Source organism: Haplochromis burtoni, unplaced genomic scaffold (assembly GCF_018398535.1).
Source record: "Haplochromis burtoni strain Fernald_Lab_line unplaced genomic scaffold, NCSU_Asbu1 Contig_13, whole genome shotgun sequence".
Classification (NCBI taxonomy): domain Eukaryota; kingdom Metazoa; phylum Chordata; class Actinopteri; order Cichliformes; family Cichlidae; genus Haplochromis; species Haplochromis burtoni.
The window spans coordinates 4,169,468-4,187,269 of NW_024582374.1; the positions used below are offsets into that span (position 1 = coordinate 4,169,468).

Below are 17,802 nucleotides of genomic sequence, written 5' to 3' on the forward strand. Positions count from 1 at the left end.
AGGTGACTTTTAAAAAGAAATATACGAGCTTGTTTAAAATGATTTTAATTTTACAGCTCATTTAAAATCAATATCATTGGACAGAAAGAGCTGCATAAGAAGCTACAAGTTTTACAGGTACACAGATAGCCAGGCGCCTACATGTTTACCTACCACAAGGAAAACATTTGAAAGCCAATAAATGCTTTGGGGATTTCAAACTGTTGCTTTGTTTTTCTTGGAAGCTTCATCACTCCTCCTTGCTCAGACAGGCCCATCACACTTGCTTTATAACCTGTTAGTGATCACAGAAATCTCAGACTCATTATCCCCTATCAGGAGGAATGATCCAGGTGTAAATCACAGGCTCATCACAATAACAAAGCAGTGTCTCATCCCAATGATTTGTTTGTCTTTACACCCCATTAGAGAAATATTGCCAAGCCTCCTGCTGCCACCAGCGGCCCTTTGTCCTCTATTCAACTCTGCTGAAAGGCCTGGAACCAGAGGAGAGCAAATTGATCTCCTCAGGGGTCCGTACTGACAATGCCTTTGTTGCTGCGGCCAATGTCAAGCTCTTGCTCTCCATGCGTGGTTGGCTGTCAGGTGTTGGCACGACAACACGCCGTTTGGTCAGAAGCTGTTTTTATTGACAAACCCCGTCTCACGTTTGCTGGTTCTTCTGCATTCACATTTCTTTCATTATGTCACTAAAGGCCATTAGTGAAATCCAGAATTTCTTATAAATATCATATGTCACATTAAAGCTAGCAGTGATATAAATCACATGAAAGGTTCACTTTGTCTGCAGCTCTGTTGTCCTAATGACGTCACCCCAGATGTGGGCTTCTGTAATTTAGGAAGGATGGAGTGAGAAAGGGTGTGGCTGTGCCTCATAAGCAGAAAACACTGATTGGTTCCTCCTTGCCATTACTCTGAGAAAAGAATGCGTTAACACACAAGTTTGGCATGATTTCAGAGAAAGCAGTAAAAAGCGAAAGAAAGCTTAGCCACCCTGATGTTTTAAACCACATTTTCTGAAACTAATCAGCAGCTCCAGCCTCAGGTCGCTTGTTTATCAAGAGTTTACCAGGCAACAAAAGACTGTAGTTACTTCGCCAGCGCTTCAGCTTTCATGCAGCACATTTCGGACCAACTTTGTGAGTATTAGTCTTTTGTATTTTAACTACCCTTGGCCTGGCTCAGAGCCACGAGGCCCTGCCACGCTGGTGAGAGACACTTTCATCAGTGTTTGGGCTCTTCACGCCGATTTGAAACTCATCCGTCAAGGGTGACTCCAGCTGTCGGCTTGTAAAGCTGTGCTGCACACAGGGGACAGATAGTCATGACTGATTATTCCAGGGACAGCCTGTGCGTGATCTTGTCCACTCCCCTTAACCATAAACATGCCATCTTTCCCGAGCGTGACAGCCATGTGAAACCAAATCGGTGCCTGTTATTCAAGAAGAGCCTTTATGTTTGATGGTGGCAGATAGTATGAAGTGTGTATATGATGCCTTTCTATAATTAGTAGAGGCAGGCATCGATACGCTTTTCATTACTCGGCTGTGGCAGCTGATTTGCTTGCATCAACAGTTGTGCATAGCTGAAGTGGTTGCTGCATGTCAGTTCTGGATGCTTCTATATGCTTCATACTTACTGTGTAATTACATTATTGAGAACAGCACTCTTAAACCTCAGTGCAGTCCGTAAGCTCCGCTGAGAGTGTTGACAAGCTGGCATTTTGTGCAGGCTTTGCTGAGATGAGCCTGAACGTAGGTATGAAGCTCTCGTGACCTCTGTGCCTTTGTTAAGACACATGCACATTTGCACAGGAAGCATCATTTATCTAATGTCATCTTCACAGTGTAAGCAGATCTAGCGGACAAGAAGCTGAGGGGGTATATTTAAGGTTGATTATCACCTGACTGACCCACTTTGACTGCCATAAAAGAGACAGCCTGCAGACAGCTTTACGTGTGTGACATGCGTGCCTCCAGACGATAAAAGACCTGTGGATATATTGTCTTAAAGGTTACAATGAAATCGTCAGCCATGAGAGCGATCCTTCAGATTTCAGATCTCCTTGATGGAGATTGGCCACTCGTCGGGTCAACATGATAAGACTCCACATGGTATCTTATTTACAGAGTGATATAAATCTGTTAGAAGGGTTTCAAAATATTTAAACATTGTAAATAATTTTACTGTGTGAACTTGAGGTTATATGATCGAAATGTCAACAAAGAGGCAGATAATGCCCACGTAAGTCGAAAAGGGTCTCAGATCAGCATGGAATCAGTGTAATCATTTACTTGGTGAGACATGGGATTGCCTAGAGAAAGTAAACATACCAGTGGAAGTTGTTTTTGTTTTTTTACTGGCTTCATTTTGTTGTAAAATTTTAAGATGGGGACATCTTGACAAGCTCAACATACTAAGTGTAATTTCACAAACACTCGTAATCACTCAAAACCGATTTATTCTGACTAAACCACTCATCAAGATAAAGCTGAGGCTTCATATTTTTTCTCATTGAGCTGATGAATCAGTTAGTGAGCACACGCAGCTTAGCTGTTAGCAGTCTTCAGCTTTGGTTTCGAAGAACAAGTTATACTAGTGCAGCGTTTGGCAGTGGCTGACCTGCTATTCTGTGATCAGCTCTGTGTGAGAAACTAAGATAGTGTGTATGATCAAATGTGTGCGTCACAGCGTTCCACGGCGGTCAAAGGTGGAGAGTCAGAGAGTGCGAAGTCACGATGTGGCCGAGCGTGATGTGGGCAGAAACTTCAGTTTCCGACGAGAGGAAGAGGGTTTGCTGGCAGAGAGGTGAGGAAAAAGGTGATAAAGGAAAGGTGTGAGGAGGAAGGATGCATGCACGCGTATGAGAACACATCTTGTAAGTTGACCTGGGGCTCTGGCAGGACCAGGTGGACAGGAATGTGCTGTTGCGTGTGGATGGGATCCTCCCGTGAGCGTCCCAGCGTGCCCACCGTCACCCCACACTAGCAGGCTATTTATATTGCACTGTGGGAAAATAACAGCCCCAGCAGTGTCATCTGGGCCCTGCAAGGTTTATATTGCCTGCCCAGAAGTACACGTATATAACACCATTCTTCCCAACTCCCCGAGTCACAAAGAGCGGAGACAAACTGGCATATTAGCTCTATATGTAAGCATTATTGAGTTGATTTAACTCAACTCACTAAGGACAGTTTTTCTGTTTCTTTAATGCAGCAAAACAAGTTCACAAAGACGAGGGTTTGCAATGCATTTGAGAAATACTAGCAGGACACAAATTTAGAGCACTTTGATAGGATTTTAAATACATCCCCGGACACACCGCACATGCACATGAATTCTCACTTGTGGAAAGCAAACAGCCCTCAGTCTTCTAAAACGGGGCTTCTGGGATGAATATAGTTTTACTGTCAGCTGCAGACAGTAAGAGTTAAACAAAAGCAGGCAATCACGGAGCAACTGCAAGGATCTAACATCTTAGCCACAAAGAAGCACAGATTGGAATAATATTTGAAACGTTAGTATTTGTGTAGGTTGGTGTTCATTTTGACACCTCCTACAGTTTGCACTTCAGAAAGGCGACGGATGGAAGCACAACTGAAATGAATGTAATCTGCTGTGTAAAAAATATAAAAATGCTGTGTGACACTGCATTAAGCTCACGCTGAAGCACTGGGATTGAACCAAAATAATGATATCACCATATCACTTTTATGTAACATAACTGTGAAATCTTTATAAATGTAAAAGTATTTTAAACGTCAGAAACAAACCAAAAATAAAAGTTAAAGTTTGGACCTCTGCAACCAAGACTCTGTAACAACTGCACCCGTTATGCTGCTGATGATATGTTGATCTGAGAGAGGTCTCAGGGAGGGCAAACTGAGTCCGAGCAACTCCCACCCAAGGTCGCCTAATGCATTAACACGTAGCACACGGGGACACGCAGACACACACAGTAATGTCAGAAGGAACACATAGACACACGGGCACCTAAATCTCAAACCTCATCCGTCACGTCCCGGTCATCCAGGCCCAGGGGTGCGTGTGAGTCAAACTAATCTAATATCCAACTAACGGGCTGAAGTAACCAACTCATACTCTGCGACAGCATATGTTCACAAGAAACATGGGTTTTGTTTGTAGGGCATTTTCTCCACTCTGAGTGTACAAAATATGCACAGACCATATTATTTTTGAGTTGAAGTGGCATGCTGAAAGTTATAGTGAGTGCAAAACTGAGTGTGTGTGGAATATCTTCCAGTGTTCTGTGCATCATAAAGTCACAAGCCACTAAAAAGCAGGCTTTCTCACAGTCACAGCTCAGGACTGCATGCATGCGACAATAATGTCCGAGAGATGAATGAGAGTCAAGAAGGGACTGAGATACCTGTGTACCTCACAGCACATCATCATAAATCATTTTTAATCGCTACAATAATTAATTGACATTAAATTTAACATGGCTGAGCTTCCTCTTTTTTAACCCCCCACTCCCGTCTTTGTTTAAGCCGCATTTTTATAAACCTAAAAGGCCGTTTTAACACTCAGGATAAATATTTTATGCTCTCAAAAGAGAATTTACGACTCATTTACAGGTTTGCTCTTTTTCTAAATGGACGTGGAGTATTATCGTTGGGAAGATGTGAGAGCTCGTCATTGGTCTACAATAAGGTGGTAAAGCATACACGGAGTGGAGAGTGGGCCCAGCAGGTCCACGCTGACCCCCTGTGAGAAGTTCCCGGTTCCCAGGACCCGGTGTGTACGTTTGTAGGGCAATAACTCATCAGGTCCCTTTACTTCCTCTTTCGGCCCTCTGCGTTTTATGACCCGCTCCTCTGCTGTACAGCTGCTCTCTCTGCAGCTTCCCTCTGGTCTGATTGGTTAAGACGGGAGTGTGAGGCAAGAGGATGATGGGGAAGAGACTGGGATGAGGTGGGAAGTTTGATGGAATATGTTTTATATTATGGCCTTTAAAGGTGACTAGCAGGCACGTTATGAGAGTGAATTCTGCTTTCACTTCATTACAAACTATTACTATTTGATTGACTGGAGAAATCAGATTTCCCAGTTCTTTTTAATTGTGAAGGACGAGCCTTTCTGTGTACTCTGAATGTACTGGGAATGATACTTTAGCCCTTTAGACTGATTTGAACACATGCATATTGGTCAGCCCCCCGTTTTGCTTCAGACTATATCTGAACAAATGTTCAACAGATCTCAGAGAAATTCTGTGCATGTATTTATAATAAATAACGAAGGCTGTAGCGTCACAGTAACATTTCATAATATAGCCTGTGACTAAGTGCTGAGAGGTGGGACACACCGTGACAGGTCATCAGCCTGGCGTTGGGCTAAAACAGAGACACAGACGACCGTTCACACTCACTATGGGGAATTTAGAATCACCAGTTGATCTAACCCCACTGATTGATTCTGGAATCTTCCCATCCCCCTGTTAGTGATCCTCCATCTATATGGAAGATAACAACCTTCTGAACAAATTAGTAGGTGGAGAAGGCCCCTACTGGCCCATATCTATGGGGCTGATTTCTGCCAACAAATGCCCGTTGTATGGACGGATAACATCTGAAGTGGGATCACTGAATGTGTTTGGATTGTGGAAGGAAGCTGCACAAACTTCTTCAAGCTCGGGACTCCCTCGCTGTGAGGCAGGAGTGCTAAGCACTGTGCTACCATGTGTAATTACAATGTAAATACGGTACTTAAAAGTAGGCAGGCTAGAATAAGGGAGTAACAAGTCAGGTTTTTACAAGAAATAATTATACTGGAAGTAAATGTAGGCAGTGGAATGTAATTTAAAGTAACATGTAAATAATGCTACATGGTGCAGAACCAGTTTTAAGATAAAATGAATGCATTTTGTGTTAAACCTTTGGTCAAAACAACCAACCAAGTAGATGGAAAACAGGAAGGAAACAATGATCATGAAATGACTGTATACCTGTGCAAGAACTGGGTCACTGAAAGCAGAATGATATCTGGATCCAGATTAGTTTTTGATGTTTCTTCAATAACATCAAGAAAACGTATCCTGTTTCCCCCCCCTATTTTCATAGGATATGTATTTCTGATGACATGACATAAAAATGTCAGAGTTTTTCCCCCTATTTTGCAATTTGTAAAGGAACCAAAAAACAAACAAACAAAAAAATAGATCCAAATCAATTGAGAAGTTATTCACTCAAAGCTGGGCTCAGCATCACTGCTAGTTATAGTTTTGTGTTACTCTGCTAATAACCAGCCAAACTAAACACAAAATATTTCCTTGGCAGAGATAGCGATCAGGTGTTTGCATCAGGTAAAATGATTAGGTTACTCTGTTAGAAACATGACTGAAACTTTGGCTGTCTCATTTTTCATACGCTACAATCTCTTTCATTCTGCACAACCCTTGAACAAACTAACTAAAGTTAAAGGTCACATTTCTTTAATGCCCTGTTTCTTTAAGATCACTAAAGTCTCGGGAGAAGTCGAGAGTGGGTGGACGGTGTCTTAGTTCTATTTGTGTCTTTGACAGGAAATTTAATCAAGATAGGGCAATATGAGTCGACAAGAGAGCATAGAACTGATAAAAAAAAGTCAGATCAGTTGAAAGAACTGATCTTTCAGCATGTCTCAGTTGTGTGTGTGTGTGTGCGTGTGTGTGGTAAAGTCAGACTATGTGTGTTCTGTACATGTGCCATTTTCCTGACCTCTGATCACACAAAGTATTTTAATCCAATCAGCTTCGTTTTCACATGACTGTCACACACTCACTGCTGCTATGGTAACCTGGAGAGGAAGGAGAGGAAGATAGAGCAATGGAGTGAAAGAAGAGAAGCTATTCTCTCTCTAAAAACTGTGAAAGGGACGCACCTGCAGAATAACACACACACCGTGTTTCATAGTTCACCTGTCTGATGCTCGCCTTTAGGTGCATTTAAATAATAATTTATAAATTTTTAAAAAAAGTCTTATTTCTGAAGAAAAAGAGTGAACGCAGAGGAAGCGAGAACGCATTTATGTTAACGTGGTGACAGAGTATCGGTGGCCAGCAAGAAATTTCAGTTAGTGTAAGTGTGTGATGGGAATCCAGATGCAGTGCAAAAACCACGGCTGCACCGCTGTTCTGGCTTCTGGTGTGTTTTCGTGCTTGTTTTTTTTTTTTGCAAGTTTGGCACATCTCAACCTTTAGATAAACTTTAATGTTCGATTATGCATTAAACGCTGAATTCTGGCGTTTAATGCATGGGATTTGGGATTTCTGGCAGAGAAGATATGGTGACAATAACGAATAAACAGGACACGATGAAAACTGACAGGGCTGCAAAACCAACAGTCAGAGCAGCGTAGAGAAGCACTGAGACAAAAGGGCTGTGATCGTTAATAAAGAAAAAGGGAAGAGATACAAAACAAGCATCTTCAAGCAGTTTTAGTGGAACATGATTGCTAACAAAGATAAGTTAATGGCAACTGAGGCCAAACTCACAAATACCCACTTCCCTTGAGAGGTGAAAAGGTTAGTCTGTGCCCTGTGGTTTGTGTTTGGCACGCTACTCTGCTGCTTCTCTTTTTTCTCTTTCTGACATTTCCTGTTTTACCTCAAGCTCAAGATTCTGACTAATGCTCTGCTTACGCTGCTATACGTTGTTGCATTTTCAGGTCCCTGCAAGCATAGCTGTCGAGTTTTTTTCTTTTTCTTTTTTTTTCCACCCCAAAGGCGTAACCTGTATTTTCCCCTCAGTTTTGACAGTAACCCATGATTTAGAGCTCGACTAACAGGAGGACACCAGCCGCTGAAGTTTATTTCAGGACTGAACTCGGAACTGCATCAGCGAGCACAGCGCTCCACCTGCTGGCCATGGGTGGTATCGCCAGTCTTTGCTGGTGGTTGCAAACAGCTAAAAACTTTTGTAGGTGTGGAAATTTAAGGTTCTCCAATTGATAAAGAAAGAGAAAGTTTGTCACATGCTTCATATACAGCAATGTCCAGTATCTGACCTTCAAAGTCACTTGGATCACCTTTCTTTCCCATTCTGATGCTCATTTTGAACTTCAGCAGGTCACCTTGAACACATCTACATGCCTAAATTCAGAGTTGCTGCCATGTGATTGGCTGATCAGACAGGTGTGCCTTATAAAGTGGCAGTCATGAGTACACAAACCACATGATCAAATCTCACGCCACTGTTGACTCCATGCATGCTGCTTTACCATGATGATGACGAGCTCAGCTCAGTGTTCTGACAGACCGAGCGCCTGAGTGTAAAAGACTTTATTCGTAGAGAGAAGACAGAACAGGAAAAGAGGCGGGTTCCTTTCTAGCTGAGAGCGAACAGCGGCGACTCTCAGCTTTAAATGAAGTCTACAAATTTTACAAAACAAAAGGAGCCCGCTGAACTTCAAATGTCTCTGAACGCCTGCTTGCAGTCATGGTGGGAGCGCCGTCATGCGGCTGAGGGTTACCAGACTGTACAACAATTATTGGGATTAAATGTAATATTCCTCATCACCTGAAGTTACTCAGTATTTGAGATAGAGATTAATATATACCATATAATATTCAGAATCAAGACGCGCACACATGGAGCTTTCATTTATTGGAAATATTACAATTTTAAAGCCACTCTTAAAAAAAAAGGCAGTTCTAAGGGCTAAAGCTGAATATAATAAAGGCCACTTTTACATGACATGAAGACTTCCTCATCATTGGACCTACTCCTTATTTAACCATGCAAACATTAATAATAAGCTTTTAAATATTAACCTTCAGTGATCCACCGAGCAAGGTTTGTATTTTACTCAATAATTATTGTACAGTCACTGATTGGCTCACCATCATCCCACACGTCTTGGCTAATTAAATCAGGTCAAACAGCGTCTGCAGGCTTCCACACAGTATTTAAAAAAAACAAACAAAAAAAACAGCTGACTTGGATATCTTTTCCTATTACGTTGCCGGGGTCATTTAAAATCCTAAAAATATTAATGCCATGTCTTTGAAATCTCTTAGACTAATGGATATGCTGTGCATCACTGCCATGATTATTTTATTAAAGGAAGCGCAGGAAAAAATGAAATTAGGTGGACAATCAGCCGCTCCTGTTACAGCACAACACAGCTTTGAAAACTCACAAAACTTTTCATTTTTTTTGCACGCACGCACACACACACACTCCCACATTCGCACATCATCTGAAATCCCCGGCTACTACGAGAGCATTGTTGTGTAATTGTTATTAATAAAACTATGTACTATGACATCATTTATATTCAGAGCACACATCCATGGACAGGCGAGGACAAAATGGGCGGTGGCATGTTTGTAAAGTCTTATTAAGAGCAGGAATCCTGTGTTTTTAGTCGAAGTTGACAGCTTTTCTTAGTGTCTGCAGACTCTAAGCAGCCCATTTTCCCACTTCGGCACCTCCTCCTCCTTCTTCTTCTTTTTCCCTTTCCTCTCTTAGAGCCACCAGAAGCGTACGTAGACAATGAGCATGATGAAAAAGACACCTCCAGCTGCCAGCTTGGCATAGGTGGAGCGGGTATTCAGATACTTGGCGTCGCTTCTGTACTTTTTCGACAGGCTGGACAAGTTGCTGGCCTTGGAGTCGAGTGCTGTGAGGAGGAGAAAGCAGAGGGAGAAAAAAAAGTAAAGGGGGGTTGGGAAGGAGCAGGATAAGCACAAGCGCGCAGAGAAAACTCCCATCACGGCTCCGTTTGACCCAAACACAGATGACAGACACTCACCGGAAAGCGCCTCTCCTCTCTGCAGCACCTCCTCGATGTTCGCCACCATGATCCTCTGTACGTCCTGCAGTTCTGTGTTGATGCTGCCCAGATTCCTCCTCGCTCGGCTGTCGATGTACGACTTCTTGGTTTTTTGAATGTAGGTGTCTGAAGAGAGAGACAGCCCACAGTTATTTCAGGCTCTCTGTGTTCAGTTACTTCACAGCCCTGACTGTGACAAACACGCTGACTGCCAGGATCCACTTTCCCCGGAGGACTAAAGTGGATTTTTATTGAATTTCATAGAAAACACATTTCCCAGCTTTGAATGAGAGCAGAGAGACTGCTGATGCTGACCTATTAAACAGATCTAGTCGCACAAGAGCTGATCCTTTTCTTCCCTTTTAGTCCTCTGATAAATTCCTGTTATCAGTATTTTTCATTTAAATTTAAGTGATTCAGAAATGTTTCACACATAGACTCCTTATTAAAAACCCAGAGTTTTGTAAACACTTTTTTTGCTGCTCATATTTTGGATACTTTGTGGCGACCGACTTGTTTTTAGAGCCACAAACACATCAAGCGGCTCTTAAGAGGAGTCGCAGTTTCTGGCACCTCAGTGTCTTCAGCCTGGAGGTTTCTGTGTGGTTTCACAATGATTTACACCCTGAGTTCATCTGCAGGGAGGAAATAAAAAAATCAGCCCCCAGCACCACAACTTCACTGAACATATAAAATATTAATAGTCACCAGCAGCAGAAGCACATAAGCATGTGTCAGCATCTTAGAAATAATCAGAGAACTCTCTGTTAGTCTGAAACTGCTTGGATGATTGGTTTTCAGGTTTCTGCTGCCTGCTCTGCTCAGTATGCAGCGTTGCATACTTACATGTAACCATCACAGCTAAGTGCCAAAACCCCCTAACCTAAATCTCGTTCTAAGTTTAGCCCTAAAACCAAGTCTCAATCCTCAAACCTGCCTCTGAAGGGGTACAGACGAAGGTGAGACTTTAAGTTTCACATAATCCGATCACTTTGATGACTCTCACAAAGATAGCTGGACATGTTTTTATCGGATTTTTCTTATTTGTTGTTTGTGGCTTTATGACGAGCAGTTATAATAGCACAGATCGAGTGCTTCCTGCACAGGTTTAACATGTAACCCGGTTTATACTACTACTACTACTACATGTCTTTTCTTACCAAACTCAATGAAGGAGTAAGGCCGGGATACTGTGGGGACCTTCTTTCCGTGCTGCTCATGAAACTCTGCCTGGAGGTCCTCTAGGTAAGCAAAGGCTAGCTTCTTGGGAAAGCTGGCTTCACAAAGCACCAGGTAGCACACTCCCTTCTCTATACAATAGCTGAAAAAAAGCAACATAAAAATGTACTTTGAGTGGAGCATGAGGAAATGCACTGAAAACATCTATCCGTGTGTGCTTAATTCCTCGCAAACCACGAAGAGACGATTATTTTGAGACAGTTTGGATTCTCACTCACTGAAACGCCATCGAACCGGCCTCTAAAGTGCAGCGTGTGGGGCTCTGCTCATTGAGTTTCCTGAAGAGCTGCTTAGCTTGACTCTGATACTGCTGAAGGTCCCGGCCGAGCTAAAGAGATGAAAAGCATAAGTGGTTTAAAAAAACAAAAAAAAAAAACAAGTACTGATATCGAGCACAGAGAACACAGAAATTAATCAAAATCTGACTCGTATGCAGCAGAATTAGAAGCAAATGGGATTATTTTACCACCAAAAGAAATGAAGGCAACGTAGATTTGAGCACGTTATGTATCTGAGGGTTTTACAGACATACTCAGACAGCGGCGGGACGTTAAACGATGACACTAATTTACAGATAGATAATGTGGTTGTTTGAGAAACACATGTGATGCTGAGGCACAGAGCGGAGACGCAACAAACCTTTTCACTTCCCTTCATGAAAGCAAACAAGAGAAGGAGGAAAAGATGTTAGAGTCAAGGCGAGCACAAGCATAAAGGTTTTAAAAGCAACAACTCATGTTACAAATGGCATCCATTTGAACATTTCAAGAAGTCCACCAACGTCATCAGGCATATTTCATCTACAGGTAATAATAAAATGTGGGGAGTGGATTCTACTTCACTGGAGTCACTTAGTGTTAGCCAGTGTAATAATGAATGATAGCTATAAAGTGAGTCAGTCACTTACTAACTGACAAATAACCACGTCAGTTTCCAGCCTCCCCACCACCCTGAGCTAGATGAGCATATTAGCAAATAGATGAATGGATGGATGCTCGATCTTTCAGCCATACATCAGTACCAGCCTGGTGACGGTCTTATATTATAAGACCCTACAATAATAGAGAGAAACCCCAATAATCAGATGACCCACTATGACCAAGCGCTCGGCGACAGTGGGAAGGAAAAACTCCCTTTTAACAGGAAGAAATCTCCCACTGAACCGAGCTCAGGGAGGGAGACAGGACAGAAACACGCTGTGGAAGAGAGCCAGAGATTAATAATAATAACTAAAGATTAAATGCAGAGAGGTGTATAAAAACATAGTGAGTGAACTAAGAAGCACCAAGTGCATCATGGGAATCCCCCAGCAGCCTACACCTATTATAACTAAGTGAGGATTCAGGGTCACCTGTTCCAGCCCTAACTATATGCTTTATCTTGAATCCAGGAGAGGGGCCTGAAAGCTGAAAGCCCTGCCTCCCATTCTACTTTTAAATACTCTAGAAACCAAACGTAACCCCCCAATGCGAGATCGAAGTGCACTAATGGGGTGATATGGTGCTGAGAGGTCAAAGTTTCATATCTCAGTCCTGAACTTATGCGATGCTGTAATGGCGTGAAATAAAAAGCTGTGGCAGAAGCGGTCTGATGACTCAGTCGCTTCAGGCAGGTAAATAACGAGGTGGACAGGCCTACAGCAGGACAGGCCTACAGCAGGACAGGCTTACAGCAGGACAGGCTTACAGCAGGACACCTATCAGCAAATCAAACGGCTCAATTAACTTTCACACGCCAAACCAGAAAGAAACGACCCACATCTGGATGAAAACAAGTGCTCTAAAGGCGGACGTGACAGCTGGCAGCGGGTTAACGTTGGCTAGCGTGTCACTATAACATTAGTGCAGGATACAAGCATTCACTAATAATCCTCACCTGCTCGTCCTCCTGCATGGAGGCGGCCAGCGGCAGGCCGTCAGCCAGCCGAGCGATCATCGTCAGCAGCACCATCTCTGCGAAAAGCTCCGCTGCTCAGCACACACTGCAGGCTCCTCGAAGCTCCGTTTGACAGGCTGAAAACTGACAACACCGCAGCACTGACGCTGAGCTGGCCGGAAACGCTACAGCTTTGTGTCACAGCTAAATCCCGCCGCGGAACCAGGCGGACAGACACAAAGGTTCCGCGTCGCCGTCCCTGATACGAAACTTATTAATTTCAGGTATTTGTTAGAATATAATTACGACAATCTTATATGCGTCACATTAGATTTTGTTAAGTTCAAATTAAAATTTGCTGCTTTATCTTGTTTTTCTTCTTTTGGCTGCTTCCGCCACAGCGTGTGGTCTGCTTTCATCTCCTCCGTCACTACATCCATGAACCTCCTCTGAGGTCTTCCTCGTTTCCTCCTACCTGGCACTCCTCCTCCCCTGCACATCCCCAACCCATCTCTAACTCATCTTCCATCACTATGTCTGCTCCCTGCATCCTCACCTATCTCCTTCACATTTACACACGCGTATTCTGTCTTACTTCAACCAGTGTTCATTCCTCTTCTCACCAGGGCATACTTCCACCTCTCCAGTCTCACCTCCACCTGCCCCCTACTCTCACTGCAGATCTCAATGTTGTCTGGAAACATCATAGTCCACAGAGATTTCTGCCTCATAAAGAATGACATTTCATGAATAACATGACCTGACCCCCATCGTGAGCAAATGCTTCGAGAAGCTGGTCAGGGACTTCATCTGCTCTGCACTACCCGACTCACTGGACCCTCTACAGTTCGCATACCGCCACAACAGGTCCACTGATGATGCCATAGCCCTGACACTACACACTGCCCTGTCACACCTGGAGAAGAGAGACACGTATGTGAGAATGCTGTTTGTAGATTACAGCTCAGCATTCAATACCATCGTTCCCTCGAAGCTGGACAGGAAACTGCAGGATCTAGGACTGAGCAGCTCCCTCTGCAGCTGGATCCTTAGCTTCCTGTCTGACAGACGCCAAGTGGTCAGACTGGGCAGCATCACCTCATCCCCCATCACACTGAACACTGGTGCTCCACAGGGGTGTGTACTGAGCCCTCTCCTGTACTCACTCTACACCTACGACTGCACAGCCACTAACAACTCCAACATCATTGTGAAGTTTGCGGACGACACTACAGTGGTGGGTCTTATCACCAACGGTGATGAGACGGCTTACAGGGAGGAGGTCAGCGCCCTGACCCACTGGTGTCAAGACAACCATCTCACCCTCAACGTCGCAAAGACAAAGGAGTTGATAGTGGACTTCCGGAGGTGCAGAGAAGTACACACCCCCATCACCATCAACGGCGCTGCTGTGGAGAGAGTGAGCAGCTTCCGGTTCCTTGGTGTACATCTGGCTGAGGATCTTACGTGGTCAGTACACACAAACAAAACAGTGAAGAAGGCGCAGCAGCGCCTCTTCTTTCTCAGGAGACTGAAAAGATTCGGCATGAGACCCCCGCATCCTCAGGACCTTCTATCACTGTGCCATTGAGAGCATCCTCACTGGATGCATCACCACCTGGTATGGCAACAGCACCGCCTACAACTGCAAAGCTCTCCAGCGAGTAGTGCGGTGCTCTGAACGGATAATTGGAGGTGAGCTTCCCTCCCTCCAAGACATCTACAGGAAGCGGTGCCTGAGGAAAGCGGGGAGGATCATCAAGGACTCCAGTCACCCCAGCCATAAACTGTTCAGACTACTTCCATCAGGAAGGAGGTTCTGCAGCATCCGGTCCCGTACCAGCAGACTGAGAGACAGCTTCTTCCACCAGGCCATCAGACTGCTGAACACGTCATAGACACCTCACCTCCACTACTGGAACTTCAACATTATGCACTCCATACTGTACAGTAATGCCACTGTTTTGCACATGTCTCAACTCTGTATATTTTTATATATTTTATTTATTGTTTACTCTATTTAATTTGTAAAATATGTGTACACACACACACACACACACGTAGAAAAATATTTAGTATACACATCCAGAAATGCATATACTATTATATATTGTACATATATTTATTAGTTTCAGATGTAGCCATTCTTGTATTTTGCTTGTTTACATTATTGTATTTTGCACAACTCTGTTGCTTGTGAAGCTCGCACACAAGAATTTCACTCACATGTACTGTACCAATGTACCTGCACATGTGATGTGACAATAAAAGTGATTTGATTTGATTTGATTTGAACAGTGGTGAGGTGTATGGTAGGAGTGACAGATGGGGTTAAGGTGGGGGTAGGATTATATATGGGATCTGCTTTGAGCTTCTTCTTGTATGCAGTGGCGATGAACAGGCTGACAGATGAGGTCAGGAGGAATCTCTGTGGACTCTGATGTTTGCAGATGACACTGTGATCTGTAGTGAGAGTAAGGAGCAGTTGGAGGAGAGCCGGGAGAGGTGGAGGTTTGCCATAGAGAGAGGAAGAAGAACCGAGAAGTAAGACAGAATACATGTGCGCGAAAGAGAGGGATGGTGGAAAAATGGGTATGCAAGGAACCGAGGTAATGAAGGTGGATAAGTTTAAATACTGTACAAGACAGGCGAAGCAGAGAGTGCAGGCAGGGTGGAGATGAGTGTCGGGGGTGATTTGTGACAGAAGGAGAGCAGCAAGAATGAAAGGGAAGGTTTCCGAGATGGTAGTGAGAGCTGCTGTAATGTTTGGTTTGGTTTTAAATATCGTAGCTGTTGGTGGATGTCAGCTTGGCAGTTCTGTTCTTGTAAAAAATGAACATTTGTATTATAAAGCACTAATGCTCTTATAATGAGTATTAATCCAAGCAGTTTCCATGTGCCTTGGCTCGATACAAATGATTATTGGACAGAATGATGTCACATTTGCTCCACTTGTATTTTACAACATTGACTCGGTGGACCTGACCTGTAGGTGCAGGTTTAGATAGCAAACAGCAAAAGCGACTTTTTATCATTATGAGTTAATTGCAAATGATATTATTATAATTTTAAATAAACTTTAAAGAGATAAGAATGACCCCATTGCAGCATCACTCATTACACAGTATTCATTAGATAGATTGTTTTCGTCTGCAGTACATCCGTTCAAAGTATTTTTAGGACTGAATTTAAGTAATATTTCAAAACCAGCAGTAGTGACCGCGAGAGTTTATTTACATGTATCACTCACCAGTTTCATGACTTTAGTGCTCTCACTTGTGATGAGAGGGAGTCATGCTGCATGTACACAGGAAGTCTGTCACAGCCCTGAAATAACAGAGAAGCACAGAGTGACCACAGTTTTTTCCACAGAACAGTTTTTCATCTCTCCTCTTGTTTTATGGAGGTAAAACATCTCTGATAAGGTCAGATATGAATCAGATAAAATACCACAAGTGTCTAGTATTACAGTTTAAACATGTTTGTCCTCCCTCCATTATTTTACATTCAGTTCTGTCTCTCATCTCTTTTCCCCTCACTTCCCAACCAGCTGCAGCAGATGGCTGCCCCTCCCTGGGTCCGCTGGGGTTCTTTCTGTCCCCCTCTGCCAAGTGCTTGCTCATAGAGGGTCCTCTGATGGCTGGGGTACTCTCTCAGAAATCTTAGGTGATTTTACATTATGGTTTAAAATGCTTTGAGTCAACAGTTATTATCAGCTGAACTGAATTTTCCATTTGAAGCAGGAAACAAGTTTACCAGTCCAGCCAGTATTCGCTACACACTTACTAATAAGTTCCCTGTCATGACAAGTAATCCAGAGACCACAATGAAAAGACAATGCTTAAAAGAAAGTGATGGCAAAAGGCCTCAAAACCATTTTAAACAGCATAAAACTCAAACTCTAGCCAGATGTGGTTAAATGACAAAAATTAGTCATGTTACTGATCCCGCACCACAGTTTCTCCTGTGACTAATCCGGTATTATATTCAGTCTTCTCTCAGCTGCTCCCTGTATGGGTCGCCAGATCAAATCACCTGCCTCCATCTCACCCTATCCCAGCATCCTCCCCGGTCACATCAATACTCTGCATGTCCTCCTGCAGCTACAGCTGCATCTTCATCATCATCATCTCCCTCTCAGCCTTGCCTCTCTGACTTTGAGCTGTCCCTCTGTCTCCAAACCAAACAGCAGGTCTTGCTGTCTGTTGCTTTGGATAGCTCAGGCTCGCATAATTCAATCTCATTCTTTATCATCCACATGTTCAATTTGGCCACAATGTTACGGATGCCCCTCCTAACACAATCCACCCCCCTTTATATGGGCCTGAGACTAACACTAGGAGTGTCTCGGTGGCTTGTGGCCCCCTTGTGGCTGGGTTTGGTTATTGTATACAATACTATTTACAATTTTGACCAAATACAAACTGACAGTTAATATTTAAGACGTAAGCAATATTTTCCTGAAAGATCGGCTTTGAATGCAGTTTAAAACTTTAGTTTACATCAGCAGTTTAAAGGAGCAGAAGGCAAATCTGAGGGTTGGTGTGTAAGTTAAGAGAGGAAACTTTGTCAAAACTGTAAGCAGTCCAGATAGCTGAGATCTATAATGAGCCAAAGTCTAAAATGTTTCCAGTCAAATGTAATCATTTAGTCTCTAACGGTGTGTTTTAGCTGAATGGGCTTTACGTCACTTCGCATCTCTTACAACACAGCTTAAGAGAGACAAACACTGGATAAACACATACGTACTGTGTCACAATGACCTCATGAAGTCCTCTTTGTCTGATCTAGTTTTTCTTAGCACGCACACATTCCTCCGAAAGGACTAAAGAATGTGCTGACTGTGAAACACAAAAACCAGTCAGCGCACTTGTGCCTGATATTCTTAATGATTTGAAAGTACACAAATGAACA

The 17,802-nt window shown here is 43.3% G+C and overlaps 1 protein-coding gene across 2 annotated transcripts; it reads right to left on the bottom strand.

Annotated features, from left to right (window-relative positions):
* Window positions 1–8,586: 8,586 nt before the first annotated feature.
* On the bottom strand, window positions 8,587–13,095 carry sec22bb (SEC22 homolog B, vesicle trafficking protein b). 2 transcript variants are annotated; one of them, XM_005932461.3, is made up of 6 exons: window positions 12,889–13,094; window positions 11,653–11,664; window positions 11,232–11,341; window positions 10,935–11,095; window positions 9,754–9,900; window positions 8,587–9,621 (listed from the first exon to the last, which is right to left on the bottom strand). In XM_005932461.3, the coding sequence occupies exons 1-6, from the start codon at window positions 12,961–12,963 to the stop codon at window positions 9,467–9,469; spliced, it is 660 nt and encodes a 219-aa protein (XP_005932523.1). In that variant the 5' UTR covers window positions 12,964–13,094; the 3' UTR covers window positions 8,587–9,466. The 2 variants fall into 2 exon arrangements, with proteins under 2 accessions (XP_005932523.1, XP_005932524.1); XM_005932462.3 differs by lacking the exon at window positions 11,653–11,664 and having other exon boundaries at window positions 12,889–13,095.
* Between the last annotated feature and the right edge of the window lie 4,707 nt (window positions 13,096–17,802).

Bases quoted from the DNA above. Each gene is read 5' to 3' on its own strand.
- sec22bb (XM_005932461.3), bottom strand. From the start codon at position 12,963: ATGGTGCTGCTGACGATGATCGCTCGGCTGGCTGACGGCCTGCCGCTG. The intron at 11,096-11,231 runs GTGAGTGAGAAT...GCTTTTTTTCAG, and splicing joins GCCGGTTCGATGGCGTTTCA to CTATTGTATAGAGAAGGGAG. The intron at 9,901-10,934 runs GTAAGAAAAGAC...CTCTCTCTTCAG, and splicing joins TTACTCCTTCATTGAGTTTG to ACACCTACATTCAAAAAACC.